The sequence below is a fragment of the Labrus mixtus genome, chromosome 12, assembly GCF_963584025.1.
Source record: "Labrus mixtus chromosome 12, fLabMix1.1, whole genome shotgun sequence".
Lineage (NCBI taxonomy): Eukaryota > Metazoa > Chordata > Actinopteri > Labriformes > Labridae > Labrus > Labrus mixtus.
In genome coordinates, this window is record NC_083623.1 from 8,631,946 (window position 1) to 8,651,998 (window position 20,053).

The following is a 20,053-nucleotide window of genomic DNA, read 5'->3' on the forward strand; positions in this document are numbered from 1 at the left end:
TCATTTAGTTACTTTAGATACTAACATTATGTCAAACACATCACTTTATCAGGCAATCATTTAATAATGTTACTTTGCCTTTAAACTTATTTTAAAAGGATCCTTGTATAATTTCATTTTATAGCCTATATATGCTTCGTTTCTCACTTGAGTGAAACTTTGAATTGGCCTAATATCATCAGCCTCTTATAGGCTAATAATTTATTTTCTCTAGGCTATCTGATCTTATTTTTCTTTCTGAATTTAGCCTTTTAAAATCAACTCATCATATCTTATCTCCTCTTTAAGACTACATTTTTAATATCGCTTTAAACATTCAATCATATCCTAAATGGTTTCCTTGTAGTGTAATTGAAATTGACACTCTTCAATCTCTCTCTCTTTCTCTCTCTCTGACACACACACACACACACACACACACACACACACACACACACACACACACACACACACACACACACACACACACACACACACCGTCCACAGGCGCATGAATGACCTCCCTCCCTCCACCATCACACACATTCCCCCCCTCCCCCCCACCCCCCCACAGTTGGTAGAGTCCGGGACGGAGCATCATGGCGATTGACGGTAAGTGCTCGGTCTCAGGTGTACTGTCGGACTCGTGAGAAACTTTGCTCGGGACAAAACGTGAACGCTCTTAAAAAATCATATTTTATTCTCTCCGAGCGAATGTGTCTCTGCGATATTAAAAAAACAACAAAAAAAAACAGTTTATTGAGGCTACTTATATCAGGAGTACCGCAGTGCTCCTTAGCTGGGACAGATAACAGCTGACACCCGCACCGATGCAGGAATGTTGTGATCCCTTCATGGGATGCACGCGTGAAGTGATTCTTTAAGTGGATTGAGATGTTTCCGCTTCGTCTCACCTTTAGATGCCGTTTCCGATATCTGTTTAAAGACAAGCTTGTGACTGCGAAGCGATGAGTTTGAGTGTTTATTTTCTGGCAGTGACTGACAATAAGGCTATACAGTAGCTGCTACAAAGCATCACATGACTTTGTTGTGATACAGTTAGAGGTCTACATTACTCAGCGGATGAATATTGCGTCATATTAACGAATATTAAAACGGACTGCTTGAATGCTGAAATGACTCTTGCTGCCCGTTAATTTTTTATAGATGCACGTTGTGATAACACTGCCTCTAATGTTCATGGGTAATGTGTTCAACCTGTCTCAAAGCCTGGGCTGCATAACGTCGGATCAGTGGCCGGGAACTCATTAACGGATAAAGACATAAGGAGGCGCGTGCCTTTTGCTCCGTTGTCCCGTCACAGTTCTTCTCGTGTCACGTGCAGCCATGCGTGCAGAGGTCTCTATTGATGCTCTGTGAAGACGAGAGAGGTGCTGTGCGATATATCAGCATTGTCCTGTCATTATAAGGACCAGTGGAATAGGACATGGACCTGAGTTCAGTTCAGTTCAGTTCAGACCTTTAAGGGAGGGGAAATTTGATTTACAGCTGTGTGTAAAAAAACACAACAAATAATAAGACATATAGGAAAACATTAATTCATGAACGAATCTCTGAATTTCTTCTGAGGCTTGCTGTAATCTCTCAAGTTAATACAAGTTGTTGAATTTGAATTTTGACCCTTTAGAATCAGAATCAGAATCAGATTTATTGGCCAGGTATGCTTACACACACAAGGAATTTAATTTCGGTGAACTGTGCTCTCTTATGTACAGGTACAACATTAAATATCAACAATAGTTATATACAATATAACATAATAAGAAAAGACTAATATGTACATGACTAAACATGAAACAGTGCAGTGGTGCATAGTGCATAAGATGCTGAAGTAACATGATAAGTGAAGCCTATATAAGGAAGTCTTGGAATCAAGTTTATCTTTTGGAAGTTTTTATTTATTTATTTATTTTTTTTACATCAACTCCTTGTTTGACCTTCAGTTTGCAAAAAAAAAATCAATGGATTTTGAAGGCTTTTCTTCCTTTCATTAAGACATGGTGGAACTGTTTCTTTCATGTTCACCTTGGTTCACCTGGGATTCTTTGGGATTCATTTTGCAACTTACTTCAGCTTGACGTGGTCGCTTAAAACCCCCTGTGCACACTTGAAATTACATTTCGTAGTTGAAGCAATTTTGAGTTGATGGATTAAAACTTGTCATTTGAGGCAGAGCATTCATTTGGAAGAATTCCTCTAAAAAGTTTTTTGGGGTTTTTTTTCACTCATAATGCATAGCGGCATTATTTGACTTTTCATTAAAACTTTTGACTCACTAAATTGGTTCAGGTGTAAAAAAAAAAAAATACGTTGATATAAACTTATTTTCTTTAAAACCGTCATTACATTTAGGTGATGATAGTTTGAAACAATAGCAGAAAACTTGAAACTACAACAATGCCTATGTCCTTATTGTTTCTTTACTTAATGATTTATAAAACATTAAACCTTTTCTCTCATTGGTGAACATTCCTTTGGGGATACTTTCCCTTTCAGTTGGAGTGAATCATGCTATACGAGCATTTGTTTTGATTTTGAAGCATGTGATACATGTGAGCCTTTAATGGTAAGGAAAGCAGAGAAAGCATTGTATTACTGAAAGCTCAGTATTGGCAAGCCTTTTGTCTCTGCAGGACTGGCAAAGGTTCTCTACCATTAAGTGAATTGGTCTGGGGAGGGTCTGTCTGATGTAGCCTTGGACAGAAGAAGAATCTCCCTCAGAGCTTCTTATTCATCTTTTCTCTAGCATCAAGTCATCTCCTCAGACCAAATTACAAAATCCAATCCCTGAAGTGAGAAGTGATACCACAAGTCAATGGATATATGTTCACTTTTTAATCTCATTTACTAAGACACATAAAGACAAAAAACAAAGGCCAACGAACAATTTGAAATTCCTAATTCCTTCCATTTAAAATTGCAGAGAGCCCTGCTGTGTCCTCTCTACCTTAATAGTGAGGCGTTGTGCCATGAGAGATAATGTGTGAATTCATGTATGTGCACAACCCTGCAGGTATGTGAGTGTGTGTCTCCCAGTCGCCCTCATTAAATCGAGCCTCACAGGGATTAAAGTAACTCAAATGTAATAACGTCCAGGTAATTTCAACAACAACCTGAAATCAAAAAATGTTCCTCTAATTGAGAGAAAGTAGTACAAACAAAAACAGATGATGTACAATGTCAAATAGGCCTCATTAGAAATAATCAGGGGTGATTACGTCGCTGATTTCGAACACACTGAGATCATGACCTCTGTTGTTGTAAACGGGTAATTTAATGGGTTTCGACAACCTGATAGTTAAGAAACCTAACCCACACACTCAGACTGTCCAAGATTTAACCTGACTGCTTTTAGACCAATAGAGACACTTTGACATTTTCAGTAAATCCTCATCAGAATTTAGATAGAAGTAGGAGACTTAGCTCTGAAGCTTAGGTAGCCTAACCCTTTTTACGCTTTTAGAGAAGATACATCGCCTAACCTAAACATCTTCCATTGTAAAAAGAAGTCTGGCCTCCAGCGTACTACTTACAGAACTTTACCACTCAATATAGGCTACACAATATTTCATAGAAATACTTTTTTGGGAAACATTTAAACAGTTGGGGGATAAGATTGACAACAGGTCCATGATCGTCCGTAAATCTAACCAGGAGATTGGTAATAAAGACAGGAAGTAGTAGGAAACAGCTAGCATTGTGCAATGGTAAAAAAAAAAAAAACAATACAAAACACATTTTTATTACTGGACGCCCTAAAGCTTTTCTGTTATCCAGCAGCTTTTTGCTAAGCTAACAACTGTTTTGTTGACTAGTAGCAGTTTTTGTAAGCAGCTGGCTTGAAGGACAACATAGATAAACATGCTATTCTCTTTTAGCCAGGCTGCCTAATGTTATTACTTAAAGGCTAGCAGGCAGCTGACAACTGTTTTGTTGGATAAAAGCGATTTTTGTCAGCTGTTTTTTAAGCTTACAGCTTGTTGGCTAGCAGCTACTAGCCTTTAGTGTTTGTGTGTAGGCCTATAGGCTAAGCTAACAGTCCCCTTACTACAAGGTTGCACTAAAAATAATAAGATTGGTGTTAATCTTCTATCGAACTCAGAGTTACAAAAAGGCAATACGACTGTTGTTGTGACTGTATTATTTTATTTACTTGCTTTTCCCACATTACTTTTTTGATTGAGAGTTGTCTAAGTTGGTTTTAGCTCATCACATTATGTTTTCTCTTCTGGCATAACCATCTGCAGCCAGCATCCCTAACCTGAGGCCTGAACATATGTTTCCACATGGAATATATCTTTTTTTTTTTTTTTTTTACCTCTTACCCTCCAACATGTAATCTCTTTTTCTCTCAGGAGGGGGGAGGAACTGTGGTGTTCATGAGCTCATCTGTGCCAGACGAGGTAAGACCGTCTTCTTGCACTTGTGAGTCTGCATTAGAGAACATTTGCTGTGCGTTTTTTGTTTGTTTTCAGCCTAAGCATAATGACTGACATGCTTGGCTTAACTTCCACAGCATCACTTTTAAAGCGCCTTAAGTTTGCCGTGTCCCAATATTTTTTTCCCAAGGTCTCAGACTCCTTTATTCTTGTGAATTTTCTCTGGAGTTTTGGAGTACAGAAAAGTGTCCCTGCATAAACTTCAGAAAGCATAATGTCTGAGTGTGAATTATGCATGGCATATCAAGTTTTGGCTCACTTCAGCAAAAGAAAGCAGCTGTGTGTTCATGATTTATTCAGCGTGGAGGTTTTGTTTCGTATCAGAGGTCCATGTGTAAGCAACATTTCCAGATTGTCTACTTTTTAAACAAGAATACCCTTCAAACTAAAGCCAAGTTATGTGTGCTCTGTCTCAAAACATAAAAATACAATTAGATATCTGATTATTATTATTCAAGTAACGTCCTACTAGGTGAAAATTTGACATAATTTCTTCTTTCTGTGTCCCAGTGATGTTGAAACATGACAGAATTATTAATTTCTCTTATTTTCACAAAAAAACATTTAAGCCAAATGAGCTCACGTTTCTCTCAGGTTATTTATTCATTTGCTGTTTTCGCACTGAACGCTTCAGTGGTTGTGTTTTTGTGTGTTTGTTAGCTCTCTGGAGTCATTATCTTTAAGGGGGGGGGGGGGGGGGGGGGGGGGGGAGAGAGAGAAGCAGAATGAATCCTGAGGCTCATTTCAGAGTTCGGCTTTAGCTCACACGCTGTAGAAAAAAATATTTAGTGTTTTTCATTTCTTTATTTTGTTCAGTCCACAAATTGTACTTGCAGTCCCTCAGAGAGGAAGGCTTTGGGTGAACGAGGGGAATTTAAAAAGGTCAGATAAGGAGAAAGAGAGGTAGCTGAGAATTAAAAATCCATTAATCTTCTCTGCTGTTGAGACGAATATCAGACTTTGTTTTGAGAGTGATTATGTAAAAAACGAATGTTGGCAGCAGGGTTAGATGTGTCCGGAGCGGCTCCACTTTTGCAGTGTACATTGACAGAGGGGGTCAGGTTACCTCATGTGTCTTAAATTATTCAGCCGCCGTTGACATTTACAGAGCGGGGCTGTGAATGAAGTGCCATCAAACCCAGGGGAAACAGGGCCATAAGCTGCACGTTTGGACCACAGGCGGCCGCAGAGGTCACCCCCGGCTCAATCAACACAAATGTCAGCAGTGAGAGTTGATACGTAAGCCTGGCAAGGGCTGGAACGGACTAAGTTGTAAGGGATTTATTACATGTCGGATTACTTCAGAGCAGGTCGACTTTGTTTTTCCCCTCTTCTTAGATCATCTGGCAGAACAAGTAGTTTTTTTTTTTTTTTTTAAACAGCTGGTTTTAAAGACGATGTTCATGTAGAGCAGGTAAGCCTCCCACTGCCACACTGCTGCCTTATCTCCCTCGTACTTCTCTCTCCTTTCTCGGAGTTTAGCGTTTATCATTCTGGCAGTCTGCAGCAGCACTAGCTGTCAGGCTGTGGAGGTCTCTGCCTGTTGCCATGGTGAAACAAGTCTGTCCATAAGTTGAGTCTGCAGTCAGGAGGTTTGAGAAACTATGCCTGTTGTTTTTCTCTGCAGGGAGAAACCCGTCTTCACACTAATGACCATTTTAATCAGGGCCTGGTGATGGTTGTTTCTGAGATGAGCACCTGCTACAGAGCACATGCTGCAACATTTGGGCCGTGTCTGCTTCACCAGACACAATGGCCTGAAATGCACCACTCTTTTTTTTTGTCTTTGCTTAATTTAATATGGCTGCTATTAAGACGCTTTGCTCTTAACTGTTTGTCCTAAGAATGTCATAATTATTATCAGAAAGGTCTTGCACAAAGTTACCTGAACCCAAATCAAAGAACTTGTCTGTCCCATAGTTATCAATTTGATTTATGAATTGCACAGAGATCAGAGAAAAATAAGCATGAGAGGCAAAGCTTAAGGAAGGTTTAAAATGTAAAACGATAAAAAAGCTTAAATCCTACAATAGTTGTCAGTAAACTAATTCATTCACTTATCAATCCAATGTCGGTGATTTCTCTTTCAAACTGTGGACCTTATTAGATTTAAACATTAAGAGTCTTACAGAGGAACAAAAGATTACTTAGTCGATTATGTTCTCACACTGCATCGATGCAGAATGGTCCACGTCCGCATCGCGATACATCATAGAAATGATTAACTTCAAAACTCCAAAAATCCAAGAAAGTAGCTTTAGTGGCACACACAAGCTCGTTGCACAACATTGAACGATATTTTCATTTTTTTTGACTCAAAGTCTGCACTAAACTATCACTTTATACATTTAATTTAATCTGTTCATTCGATCTTATTTAAGTCACCGTGACATTAAGGTTACTGCTGTTAACTTTCTTCTTTTATTAAATACTTTTTCTGGGGTGGGCAATTAATCAAATTTAATTTCATTTATGATTTTGGCTTCCAACAATCAGGAAAACAAGATAATGGAGATGAAACGATTACTGGGCCCATGAGCACACGGCAAGTTGTGCTCATTTTGCCCAAAGGTTTTCTCTTCTGTGGTTAACGTTTCAAAGCCTTTGTTTTTATATTTGTGTCACATCACCATTACCTCAAAATCAGTTATTTTGTTTGAATTTACTTTAATTTTATATTATTTACCCCCCACTAAGTTATTGTTTGTGTTAAGTGTTTAAGTTGGATAAATGCATGTGATCCAGATGTTGTAAAATCCACGAGTAATCATTCTTAATAATCGTGATCTCAATATCAATCAACTTAATTATTATTATGAGTTTTGCCTTTATTGAGCAGCCCTAACTACTTTCTATTCCAGTTTAATCTTATTCATTTGTGGCACCAAAAACACCTCGACAAATTCCTTGTATGTGTACACACACACTTAATTCTAATTCTGATAAACTACCAGCTTCACGTAAATACAATAAACCAAACAGTGGCAGTTAAAGGATGCAGGAGTGTGTCATATTGGAGAGAATGGTGATGTTCTTGAAGCAACAGAAGTCTGATGTGTGACTTTGAACACATGTGTTAACAATAGCAAGCAAAGTCAGCGGCGTTCTGGGTTGCTCTAAGTGAGCTATTTTTTTTCTTTGTCTTCCACTAGGTGCTTTATTTTGCCTCCGTCGTTCGGCTGCACATAAAATGTAATTGCCTTGTTACACCCAAGTCTCATCCTGCCAGCTTCCCCGTTCTACAAAGATGACATTTCAGCTCTGTTATTGCACAGTGTTTTTTTTTTGTTGTTGTACATATCAAACAGAGTAGCGAGGTGGAATAACGGTGCATCATCCACACTTTGAACTGTTCTCATTCCACATGTATAAAAGGAGCGTTTGAGTAATGTAAAAAATACCAACACAGAAAGAATTATCACCCAGTTCAGAAGTTTTCCCCTGAATCTCCTTTTTAGCATCTTTTAGCCCATTGTTTTGGTTCTTGAGCACGCACTTATTTTTTTTCAACTATTGTTTCAAGACACAACAAGCAAATATATATATATTTTTTTTAAAATATTTTATGTATACATTTTCAGTTTTATAAACAAACAGCGCGGCAACAAAAAAGCCCCCCTAAGACAAAGAGGAATTAGAAAAATAAGAAACATAGGGCAGGGCGAAAATAAAGCAAAACAACAACAAAGACATGCTCTTATAGGATATCTTACAATACAGTAAGTCAACATTTTTTTTAAAAGAATCAGCACCAACTGTTAAGAGATCACGGTGTGTCTCATTGTCCTAGGACAGTATAAGTACATGGTTTCTATAGATATAAGTAGTGTGGACAACTGTGTGCACAAACTTATACAAGCAGAATAAAACTTTAGGTTGTCTTTGATAAGTAAGACAAGAATGGTTGCCACATTTTATCAAAGGTTGTAGAGCTGAGAGAGACGCTACATCGGACCCTCTCCATATGTAACAGGTTAGTCATTTAAGCAAATATTTTTAAGAAACAGCCATAACAAAGTACCTCTAAAAAAGTATAGGTGGAGACCAAGTCGACCTTAAAAGAGATAAAATATAGAACTTCCAGTTACATGACTTCAAATTCTGATGTTGAAAGACATTAAGTGAGATTTCTGCTCTATTATTTGTATACACTAGAAGCCCTGTGTGCTTTTGGTTGCTAGGCTATTACTGGACAGTATCGGTTCGAGGGGGTTTGAAACCTGTGTGGGTGTGGAATGCCTTAAGGATCGGTGCCTTACATAAAATGCTATGGAATCCACTGTTGGAAATGTGTGTGTAATGGGGGGGGGGGGAATGCCATCCATGCCTCATTTTCTCAGATTTCCCCTTCTACTTCAGCTATTGCGGTGTGCCTGTGTTGTACCTTATTAAGTGCAGGCCCAGTTCTCCGAGTCTACGTTTCAGTCAGATACAGTCCCTTTGAGGCTCTCGTAAAAATAGCACAGCAGCAGCAGCAGCAGCAGCAGCAGCAGGAGCAGCAGTACACGGCTGTGTGGTAACATGAAGTATGGTTGGCCTACATACACGGCTGTAGATCCTATCTGGTTCTCCTTTGAAGTGGAAACTCAAGTGTTTAAGAGAACAATAGCTAAAGCTCCACAGATAAGGCAACATTTCAGCCGCTTAATACCAAGTAAAGATGCCTATCATCAAATGGAATTATTTGTGGTATCAAAGTGAGGTTGTTCACAGCCTTAAAAGTGTTTCTCAGCTTGCGGCCATCTGTGTGTGTTTCTGTTTATCGCCAAGGGAATTTTGGTCTGGAATTTTTTTTACTGTTAAATACCTCCATAATCAGTGTTACTTATGTAATATGTCTATGTCTAATTTTGGTTCCCCCCCCCCATCCCCTCTGTCTCTCTGTTTCTCTTTCTCTCTTTTCCTTTTTTTCTTCTCCTCAGTCTCTCCTGAACTGCTGGGTGTCCTGTCTTCCGTCGCAGCCTTCATGGCGTTGATTGCTCTGTTTTTTCTGTACCTCAGCAACAAGCTGTCAGTGGATAGTCCTGACAATCTGTCACATCTCAGTGGCTATAAAAACACCCAGCCAGGTACTCGACACACACACATCTACCACTGCATCTGCATTTATACACACACACACACACACACACACACACACACACACACACACACACACAGCAGGATTATTATTTCCCTATAGTTGTTTTTAGCCTCAGAAGCCCTCTGATTATGAAACCAGATCAGATCTAACAACAACACAATTTTCATGATTAAAAAGATACATCACTGAATACATCTGTAGAAACCTGGAACATTTTTGGATGATTGTGGAACTCAGTCAATTTGGGCCTGAAAGGGAGGAGAGAGGAAGCATTGATAGCGGAAATAAGAGGACAAACGGTCCAACGTATAAGTCAGTACAGGCCCAGGGGGGGGGGGGGGAAACATTATAAAAATAAAAAAGTGTGAAACAGAGTAAAGTGGAGGCTGGAATCGTAATAAACTAAAACCATGGTATGAAATCTTTGTGCTTTTGGAGCTCTGCTATCCGGGCACATAAATACATTTACATTTTAATGTCTCCCTGTGAGCGGTTGTCAGTCTGTCCAGACCTATTCTTGTCTCTGCAATGCATCAAATTCGACCCAAATGTTCACTTGGACTCAGGGAGGAAATCACAAGCCTGTGTAGTCAGAGATCAAGAGCTTGATCACTGTGATCGTCAAAGAAAAAGAGCGTAAGATATCATTTTTGAATATGAAAACTATGTCGTCTAGTTAGATAAAGTGATGAAGTGTTTGCTGACATTTTTTTAACCAGAAGGTCAAAGGCCATCTGCTCTTTGAAACCAATATCTCAGAACTCACATCTTGCAAAATAATTTTCTGGCGATTATTCCGTTCCCATTCTTGACACGATGTCTCAGGAATAAGTTGAAAAGCAGGTCCACGCTCGACACTTGAATTGATTAGATTTTGGTGTACAAGGATCAAAACAACAAAGTCGCTGCAACCCTTCAAATAAAAAAAACATTTGAACAGTTACTTCAGTGAAACAATTTCACACAGATGTCTATCAGGATCAAATCAATCTTATTTAACATATAAGATCCGTAAATAATCGCAATTTATACCCAATATCTCTATTTCTTCACACATGAAAAATACTTCATCATTTTCGGACAGCCTGCTGCTAGATTCTCACTGCGTTGCTTATTCACATATTTCATGAAGCAGCTCCATCACAAGAACAGTGATCATAGTGACTGGGCATTGATCAAGTGATACAGACAGACGTCATCGGCAGCCCCTGCTCTCGAGCAGCCAGTTATCCTGAGTGTGTCCAGACGTTGACGCATCAGCTCGCCTCGACTTCACTCAGAAGTGTTTGTCAGGGAGCTGGCATGGAGAAAGTCAGGGTGAAAAATGAGGTCGCACATGCAGCTCAACTCAAGAAGACTTCCTGAAATGTGAAGTATTTTTTTGTTATTGTCATGTGTGAAAACACCAATAGACACTTTTTTGTTAGTATTTGGCACAAATGTCATTTATTCTCAAGGATGAGCTGATTTAATCACCTTTGCCCCATTTTTGTGAACATAATATTCTCACCGCTGCCTTAGGGAAGTTTTATTAACATGTGCTTTATTTTGTGAACAAAGAACCAAAGCTCTCTCCCCCTCCATACCTGTCCTCTCTGCTGTGAAATGAAGTGTCTGTTGATATTCACATGACGAGGAAAGAAACACAGAGACGGGTTCTCTTATTTTATATCTCTCCTGTAAATGTATAAATTTCGTTTTGAGGATAATCTACTCTCTCAAATATTCTCTGCCGCAGTTGCACAAATCGATGCAAGTGAAAAACCCTTTTGCTGAAATGATAGCTGCATATAAATGAGCGTTATAATCATTGCAATCTCCATATTTGTGTGTGTGTCTGTGTTGATCTGTGCACACACTGTGACCGTGCCCCCTGCTAACAAACACATGTCCATATCAGTGTCTCTGATGAGCTAATCGAGCAGTCGGTGTGGCGACGGGATCCCCGGCTGAGATATGGCCTTCTTCAAGAGCTTCCAGCAGAACCTCCCATCTGTCAACATTTCCTCCATCCTGGACACGGTCACCAGCCGCGTGGACGACCTGGCCAACGCCGTCAGCGACGCCACGTACGCCGTCAGTGACCAGCTCACGGAGCAGGTCACAACCATCATCAACAAGGTGCAGGAGGACGAGGACGGAGAGAGCAACACGGGCAGCCAGGAGGTGGGGCAAACGTCGGCCGCACAGGAAGGCAAGGCCAGCAGTAAAAGCATGTGGCAAATGTCCAGAGACTCGGAAACTGGCAACACGGGCGCAAAGAGCAGCCAGGCCGGAGATACTACGGAGGCAGAGAACGCGCAGAGCCAGCTGGAGTGGGAATGGCGGGACGGATGCTGGCGAGTTAAAAGGACAGAGGCCGAGTTAGCGGAGGAAGAGAAGAAGAAGAAAGAGGAGAAGGAGCTGCAGGAGAAGAGAGAGCAGCGGAGGAGGGAGAGGAGGGAGAAGCAGCTGGAGAAGGAGGCCAAGTCGCAGAAAAACAAAGAGGAATGCCGAGACGCAGAGCAAGAGGACGCTGTGCAAAAAGAAATCGAAAGTGACAACCTCGACAAGTCGACTGCTCAGGAAGGAGGCGACGACTGCGATGAAACCCCTCAGTCGCAAAAGAAAGAGCTGAAAGAAGAGGGAAAAGAAGAAGGAGGAGGAGAAGATGAAGAGAAAGAGGGCAGCCTCGAGAGAGAAGGAGACGATGAGGAGGAGGAGGAGGAGGCAGAGCCATCCAAAGCGTCCTCGACTGTAAAAAAGAAAAAGTCAGACAAGAAGAAGAGTAAAGGAGCAAAGAATGGCTCCAAGAAATCGCAGGACAGCTCAGATGGGGAGAAAAAGAAGGAGAGAGGGAAGAAAGGGAAGAAGAAAAAGAAAGGGAACAAAGGTTAGAAAGTGTGCTGCTTCTCTGCCATCACCTGGATCTGTTCTTCTTCTTCTTCTTCTTCTTCCTCTCTTTGTTTGCAAACTCCTCAATTATTGAACAAGGCCTCATTTCTTAGCCTGAAATTCACCTTTTCCGGAGTGGAAGCATCTGCATCTCCGCTGTTCTTTAAACTTCGGCACACATTGTGTTTCGTGTGATGAATGTGATGTTTGAACTGGAGTCTCCGTGTGTTCCTTTTTTTTTTTCAGAAGGAGTTTTGTCAGACAGCGAGGAGGACAAGGGGCCCGAGGCGACGGCTCAGCAGAACACGACAGCGTCTGTGTGGAGTAACAACCGCAAGCAGTCCACTGAGAAGGGAGGATACAGCAGTGAGGCCTCCAGTGAGCGGGGTGAGAGGGTGTCACATGGGCTTCACTCATGCTATACATCATTTCATTTCATAGGGAGACAGAGATATAAATGTTTTCAAAGATACAAGCAGATTCTCAATTTCAGATTATTTTATCTGGCAGGTTTAAGACGTGATCATGGAAGTAAATGTACATTTTCTTTGTAGTAAATCTACAACTTTGTTCAGTGATATTCTGAATCTTTCTATTGCAAGTTGAAGGCTCTATATTTGAAGAAATGATCTAAGTCTTAATATTATATAGTCTTAAATCAACTGGTTAAATCTCATCTTTTATTTAAATATCTTTAAACTTACTGAAAACTTTATTATCACAGAAACTGTTCAAGTTACTTTCTCGTAAATTTGTATTTTAAGTATTTTTCCTTTAATTTGACCTCTTCCATCTCACACAATGTCACAGGTATTTCTCATTATTTTCTCATTTTCATCTTGGAATTTCTGAGAGTTCTTTTTCTTTGGAAATTCAAGTCTTCATCATGTTTTTTTTCTCTTCTAAAACTTTTGTTGTTTTTTTTCTCATTAAATGAATCATTCAAACGACTTAGAGTCCCTGCACAGTGAATTATGTCTCCAGTGACACACCTCTGATGTGGCATTACTCCTCGTCTCTCACTCCAGCAGCAAACAGCATCAAGAGAATAAAGAACGACTCCTCCCTCAGCGAGCACCAGCCTCCTCCGTATCAGGACGTCAGCTCTGCAACCCGTGTGTCTTCTCGGCCTCGTCCGGAGCGAGCGGTCAGGAGGGGGTCGTCCCAGCAGCACTGCGACAGCCCCCGCTCCAGTGAGGCCAGCGTGGACCAGGACACCGAGAGCTACCTCAACAAAGGCTGTGAGGAGGACATACCCAGTGACAGCACGGCCGTGCTGGGACCGGAGGTGAGATGTTCTGTAAGGTTCTGTAAGGTTACCTCAGTATGAAAATAGTTCTAATGACATTTATAGCACCTGTAAAGGTCACATATTATACAAAATACACTTCACCATGTTTTTTTTTACCAACACTAATATGTGTGATGTAAGCAATTAAAACATATAGAAACAATACAATGAGGTAAAAGTGAAAAAACAAGATACAAGCTATTAAAAGAGACAGAAACAAAAAAAATAGATAAAAACACTAAAACAAGTGAATCATTTAAAAAAATAAAACCAGTAAAATTAAGTTAAAGTCATAAAAGCAATAAAAGGAACAAAATACAAAACGAGTTAAAAGCTTTGATAAAGAGATAAAAGCAGGTTAAATTTAAATTCAGGATACTTGTGAAATAAAGCAAAAAGAACAGTTTTTATGAAATATGATGAGAAGCAATAAGACGATAAAAGGACACGAGCATCAGTTATTTATCAGACGTTTATGTTAGACCCCTACAGTACATAGACACAGTGTCTTGTTTACTGTAGACATGTTGCCTCCATTACAGTGTCAGGTACAGTTACAGTTCATCTGTATCAGGAGACAGGCGGGGGGGGGGGGGGGTCTGGGGTTTCTGGCTGGTTGTGCATGTCTCAGAGAAACATTGCTGTGAAGTATATTACACTGTAAAAAAAAGAGAATTTAACCAATTTCAAATTTCAAATTTTTTTCAACAGGTAACCCACAATTTACAATACAATAAACATGATAACTGTGAATTCATATGTTGATTGATTTGTTGGTATCCCCCTATTTTAAAGAGAAAAATCATACATCTCCTTTCTTTTGATGAGACATAGAACAAGAGCAAATGTCGCCCCTCTCACTCATACACTCCTGAACATTTTCTTGAACATTTCAGGACAGCTTGCTCCTGTAATCTTCAGGAAGTTGTCCCTTACTGCGAGAGAGTTTCCCTTTTTAAATTGTCCCTACTAGCAGCAGTAAAAATTGAGCTTTGAAATACAGGTTGAAATCTGCACAACACTGAATAGTTTGTGCTATCATTATGCTTCGGGGGTTTTCAGACGCTCATTTGCATTTTTCTCTTCTCTCGCTCTCTTATCGTGCTTTTATTGAACCTGTCCTTGTACCAACAAGTGTTGAACAAAGTGTTCATGCAGAAGGAAACACAACACTGCTGTTTTAGAATCGAGCATTCTGCAAATACAAACCCTGTAACCCCTACACAATCTGTAAAACCTGGCCAGCTTTGAAAATAGAGTCAGTCCCAAATAGCTGGTATAAACGTAGGCTTGCAGGTTATTTCATTTTATTATAAGTATGACTTATCTTTCACCTCATATTGAACCCAAGGCTGCTGGGACATAAGTAGATTAAGTGACAGAAGACTTTCAGAAGCAGGATGAAGTTGATGAAATCCGCTCCTCTTTTACAGTACACTCATCCTCCTTCTCCTCTTTCTTTCCTTCCTCTGATTCTGTTTTTCTGTGGTTCAGGATGGCTCTGGTCCTCAGCTCCCCTCAGCCTACGAGCCTGAGGCCCTCGGTAAGTACGGCACGCTGGACGTCGCCTTCGAGTACGACTCCGGCGAGCAGTGGTTGGCTGTCACGGTCACCGCTGCGACAGACATTCCCGAACTCAAACAGACAGGAAACATCGCGTGGCAGGTCCACCTGGTCCTGCTGCCCACCAAGAAGCAGCGGGCCAAGACGGGCGTGCAGAAGGGCCCCTGTCCTGTTTTCACTGAAACATTCAAGTTCTCCAGGGTCGAACAGGAGACCCTGGGGGACTACGCTGTTCGATTCCGCCTGTACAGCATCCGCAGGATGAAAAAAGAGAAGGTCCTGGGGGAGAAGGTGTTCTACCTGACGAAGCTCAACCTGCAGGGGAAGATCGCTCTTCCTGTCACCCTGGAGCCAGGCTCTGAACTTACGGTGAGAACACTTTGGGATTTCTATTTTTTGCTGAGCTCAGATTTGTATGAAGCATTGGATATCAGTTTGACAAAAGGAAATCCTGTGAAACTGTTTTCTTCAACAGCAAATTAGTTTTAAGACTTCGAGTAAAGAAAATTCCTTTAATCTGTTAGTTTACAAAACTCTAAAACTGTGAAAAACACCCATCACAATTCCAAAAGCCCGAGGTTACCTCTTAACTTCAATGCTTACATGATGATGTCTTAATACGTAACTGATTAGCCTTAAAACATTTGCCAATTTGCACAACAGTATAAAACAAATTACAGCTGTGGATGTTTAATAAGCCATCATGAGTTTTACAGTCATTTTGTTATATACCAAAGTAATCCATGTACCGTAAAACTTCACTTCAAAACTTAACCCCTGGGTGTCTAGAGGAAAAGTCAGGATCAGCAAATTCTCAGGGGTTCATCCTCTGAGGATCATGAATATCTCTACACAGTTGTGTGGCAATCCATATCTACATTTAGCTGTTATAGTTTGATATTATACAGAACAAAAGTGATGGACTCATCCGTAGAGTCAATCTGCTACCATATATGAATGGTTCATGAGGTCATTTGATGGTTCGATACCTTGAGATGACGCTCAAACTATCTTCCTCCCGCGTCTCTTTTTGTTTCTTTTTGTGACTTCATGTGTTTGCTTGTTTTTGCCAGGGCTGCGGCTCCATGGTGAGCGTGTCTCGCAGTGCAGGAGCTGTGTCCTATCGCTCCACGGAAGACTCCTCGCTGCCAGAGATCCTCCTGGGTCTCATTTACAACTCTGCCACGGGACAGCTATCAGCGGAGGTCATCCAGGGAAGCCACTTCAAATCCACAGCGTCAGATAAACCCGTCAGTAAGTACAAAGTTTCCATCTTTAATCGCTACGCTTTTTGTGCCAGCTTGGACCGCGGTGCTAAGTGACAATGTCAGTTTTTACCTTGTAATGCCCCTTCCCCAAAGCAAGCTGATACACAAGGCGATTGTTTTTGGCAAAGCAGATTGGCAAGACTCCCAGCAGCATTTTACACCATTACATTTAAATGTTTCCTGGCACCTGCAGCAGCTTTTTATAATAACCTCAGTGATTAAAGCCAGAATGCCGGAGTAAACCGCTGCTCATCAGAGTTCCAGCAAAAAAAAAGCTGCTGCCCTTCTGGTGTGTGTCACGATCGTTATTCTGTTAAACTTGACTGTTTCCTCTCTTTTCTTTCTTCTTTCCAACTTTGTGTGCCGTGCTGTGTGCCAAAGATGGTCTGTTTTGTTGTGTGAAACACTTTGTAGGGGGACAGCTTTATATCATGAGAGGTAAGTCAGAAGTGAAATACTTGTCAGAAACTGGAAACAAGTATTGAAGGTAGACTATTTGAGTGACGTTTTTGTGGGCATATCACATATATTTATATGTCAGAATGCGTCTTTTGTTGTATGGAGTCTGCTGAGAACCTCTACAAAGTCATATCTGAGCACATTTCAATTTTTAAAATAACTTTTCTTTTAATTGTAGCTAAAAAAAAATTCAGACTTTCAGCAGCCATATCAGCAATCTGTGAAGTTTACTTTCCAAAATTCCATGGTCCACGCCTAAAATGCTTTATATTTGGTTCATTTTCTGAAAGTCTATTAGTCAAAAACCACATGAGAAAGTAAAGATTGCAATAAAGGTTATTTAGAAAAACAAGAGGACGTTTTAAAATATGGCTTTGCCCCTTTAAGAATACACATTTTGTATCTTCAGCCCATAGGTCTGGTTTATTTCAAAGCATCTAATCCATGGTACAAATAGTTCTTCTGCAGTATGAAGTATTTGTTGCAGTACCGTTATCTCACCACTTGATGTCGCTCTCTCACCACTCATCTTTTCAGACACCTACGTGAAGCTGACCATGCTGGACTCCAAGGGCAAAGAGATGTCCAAGTGTAAGACGGCCGTTTGCCGGGGACAGCCCAACCCCACCTACAAGGAGACGTTTGTGTTCCAGGTGGCGCTCTTCCAGCTGTCCGAGGTGTCGCTGGTGCTGACGGTGTTCTGCCGCCGGAGCACCATGAGGCCCAGGGAGAGGGTGGGCTGGGTCTCCCTGGGCCTCAACAGCACCAGCGAGGAGCAGCAGGCCCACTGGGCAGAGATGAGGGAGGCGGAGGGACAGCAGGTCTGCCACTGGCACACGCTGACGGACACATAGGAGGAAGAGTGACTAAGACTGAACTTACATTCCCTGCAGAGTTTTAAGGGAGCAAGAAGCACCTTTTCAAATGTGTGATGTGTGTGTGTGTGTGTGTGTGTGTGTGTGTGTGTGTGTGTGTGTGTGTGTGTGTGTGTGTGTGTGTGTGTGTGTGTGTGTGTGTGTGTGTGTGTGTGTGTGTGTGTGTGTGTGTGTGTGTGTGTGTGTGTGTGTGTGTGTGTGTGTGTGTTTAGTGCAGACAGGTGTGAGGACAGGCGTGGGTTCCCAGTCTTCGGTGCCAGAGACTGTGTGACTACCCTTTAATCTGCCACTTTTTTCTCCAAGGCAGACAGGAGGATTTTATCGGAGGAGGCGTCAGCTCCAGCCTTTTTATTGACAGTCGAATGCAAACGACGGACTGAAAAGGAACGAGACTAGAATCACTGAACCAACCCGAGAACAGCGGGGAAAAAAACCGATTGTCTTCCAGTAAATCTGCCTAAAGCAAAACCTGCATGCTTACACCCAACTGTTTACAGGACAATTTTTAGACTCTCTCAAACATTTTTTTCTGTCTCTGAATCTTGGACCAAAGAGCTCGGTCCAGGACCAGCGGACTCCTCCCCGATTCTCCTGGGCTTCTCTGGACTCCGGCTGCCACCAGCATACCAGACATTTCTCTATCAGTCACAGCCATTGACGGAGGAGGAGGAGGAGGCAATGTGAAGACTGTTACAAAGGGCCTAAAACATGCTGCAACTATGCTTACAAGCTATGCTTTGTACAGTTTGTTTACATGCACATGACATTATGCAAGATCCATTCGTTGGAGTCCCCTTTTTCTTTGTTTTTTAAATGATCAAATAGTTTTTTTCTGTGTCTCTCTGTGGAATGTTTTACAGCTTTTTTTTTTTTTTTTTATTGTTGTCTTGCATATTTCAGTACACTATGCATCTGACGCCACTATAAAACGAGAGGAATGAAATCCTGTCTACAACTGGATACAGCTCTGCATGCCACCGGTATCAAAGAGCAGCTTCCTTTCCTTGTAGAGTACAGATTGAGCCTCTCTCACCATTCAGCCTTCTGACAACTCAGCCATGTTCATTCATGTAGAAACACGGTGCTTCCCGCTGAGGAGGAATATGCAACAGCCTTCGCAGTCCAACAAACCTGGACGTTTCAGCCTCGGCTGTGTTTCGCTGTTGAGTGAGTCGGAGTGGCAAAAATACATTTATAGGACTAAAGGGTAAATCGTATTTTCTCATTACAGTTGAATGGAAGCTGTATTATTAAATAAAGGCTCAAATGAATGCAATAACATGTCTGCAAGGGTGAGGAATCTGGTTATACTTCTGCTGTACTCATCTGGAACAATGCCAATCTTTAACCCTTATTAAAACTGAAACATATGAGTCAGAAATCCCCCCACAACAAGCCTACTGCAGACCACGCAGCAACACCCATGTTTTAGTACAAACTATGAAACCCTTCTCTCTTTTTTGGCTGAAACTAAAGGGTGTGGGGTGCATTTCTTTCTTTCCCCTTGTCCTACTACTGATGTCACAGCTGAACACAAAGATCATGGTAAGGGCTGCTGCAACAACATATCGACACTTCAGTATTTAGTTCAAATGGATTCATTGTAAGATGAGTGAGAGCAGATGTCATGCACTCCTGTCTGATAGATTATTGGCTCTTGATTGCAGAACAGTCACTAGAGTAGTTTTTTGAGTCATGAGTTTGGCTTGCCATTTTCTTTTTTGTCAGCACAATTTGTGCATAACCAGCATTTATAACTACTGAAGGAACATTATAGGCAACATGTAAAAAAAAAAAAAAAAAAAAGTGTTAAACAAAAAAAAAAAAGCTAGGCTACTTAAATTAGTCATGTAGCTGAATAAAGACTAGGCTAAAAATGCTGTAGTGTCATTAGCACACTAGATGCTCATTGAAGGTAACTTATCTGCCTTTGTACAGCCAGTTATTATTTCTCGACAGGAATCAGTCATTTCCCGCAGCACTTTCTTGTAGCCTAGCAACAGTTTTACAGGAAATAGTCGGCTCCATAACGACCCAACGTACATCGTCAAATTGTCCTATTAACACTTCTGTTTTCAATAAATCAATCAAACATGATGCAGCGTATCAATTATTGACCTTTACATTAAGTGTTGTGCAGTTCTGTTTCCTTTTGGACACACACAGACCAGTTATCCCCCCGTTTCAAGTCTTAGCTAGAA

General features: G+C 41.0%; 1 protein-coding gene across 8 annotated transcripts; it reads left to right on the forward strand.

Moving 5' to 3' along the window:
* Window positions 1-548: 548 nt before the first annotated feature.
* syt14b (synaptotagmin XIVb) lies at window positions 549-19,949 on the forward strand. Of its 8 annotated transcripts, none has more exons than XM_061051811.1 (10): window positions 549-591; window positions 4,356-4,403; window positions 9,362-9,508; window positions 12,643-12,783; window positions 13,425-13,684; window positions 15,182-15,619; window positions 16,324-16,504; window positions 16,900-16,956; window positions 17,515-17,940; window positions 18,065-19,949. In XM_061051811.1, exons 1-9 carry the CDS (start codon window positions 579-581, stop codon window positions 17,829-17,831), a joined length of 1,602 nt encoding a protein of 533 aa, XP_060907794.1. In that variant the 5' UTR covers window positions 549-578; the 3' UTR covers window positions 17,832-17,940; window positions 18,065-19,949. The 8 variants fall into 8 exon arrangements, with proteins under 8 accessions (XP_060907794.1, XP_060907795.1, XP_060907793.1 ...); XM_061051812.1 differs by having other exon boundaries at window positions 12,646-12,783; XM_061051807.1 differs by lacking the exons at window positions 549-591; window positions 4,356-4,403; window positions 9,362-9,508 and adding an exon at window positions 10,920-12,394 and having other exon boundaries at window positions 13,428-13,684.
* The last annotated feature ends 104 nt before the right edge of the window (window positions 19,950-20,053 follow it).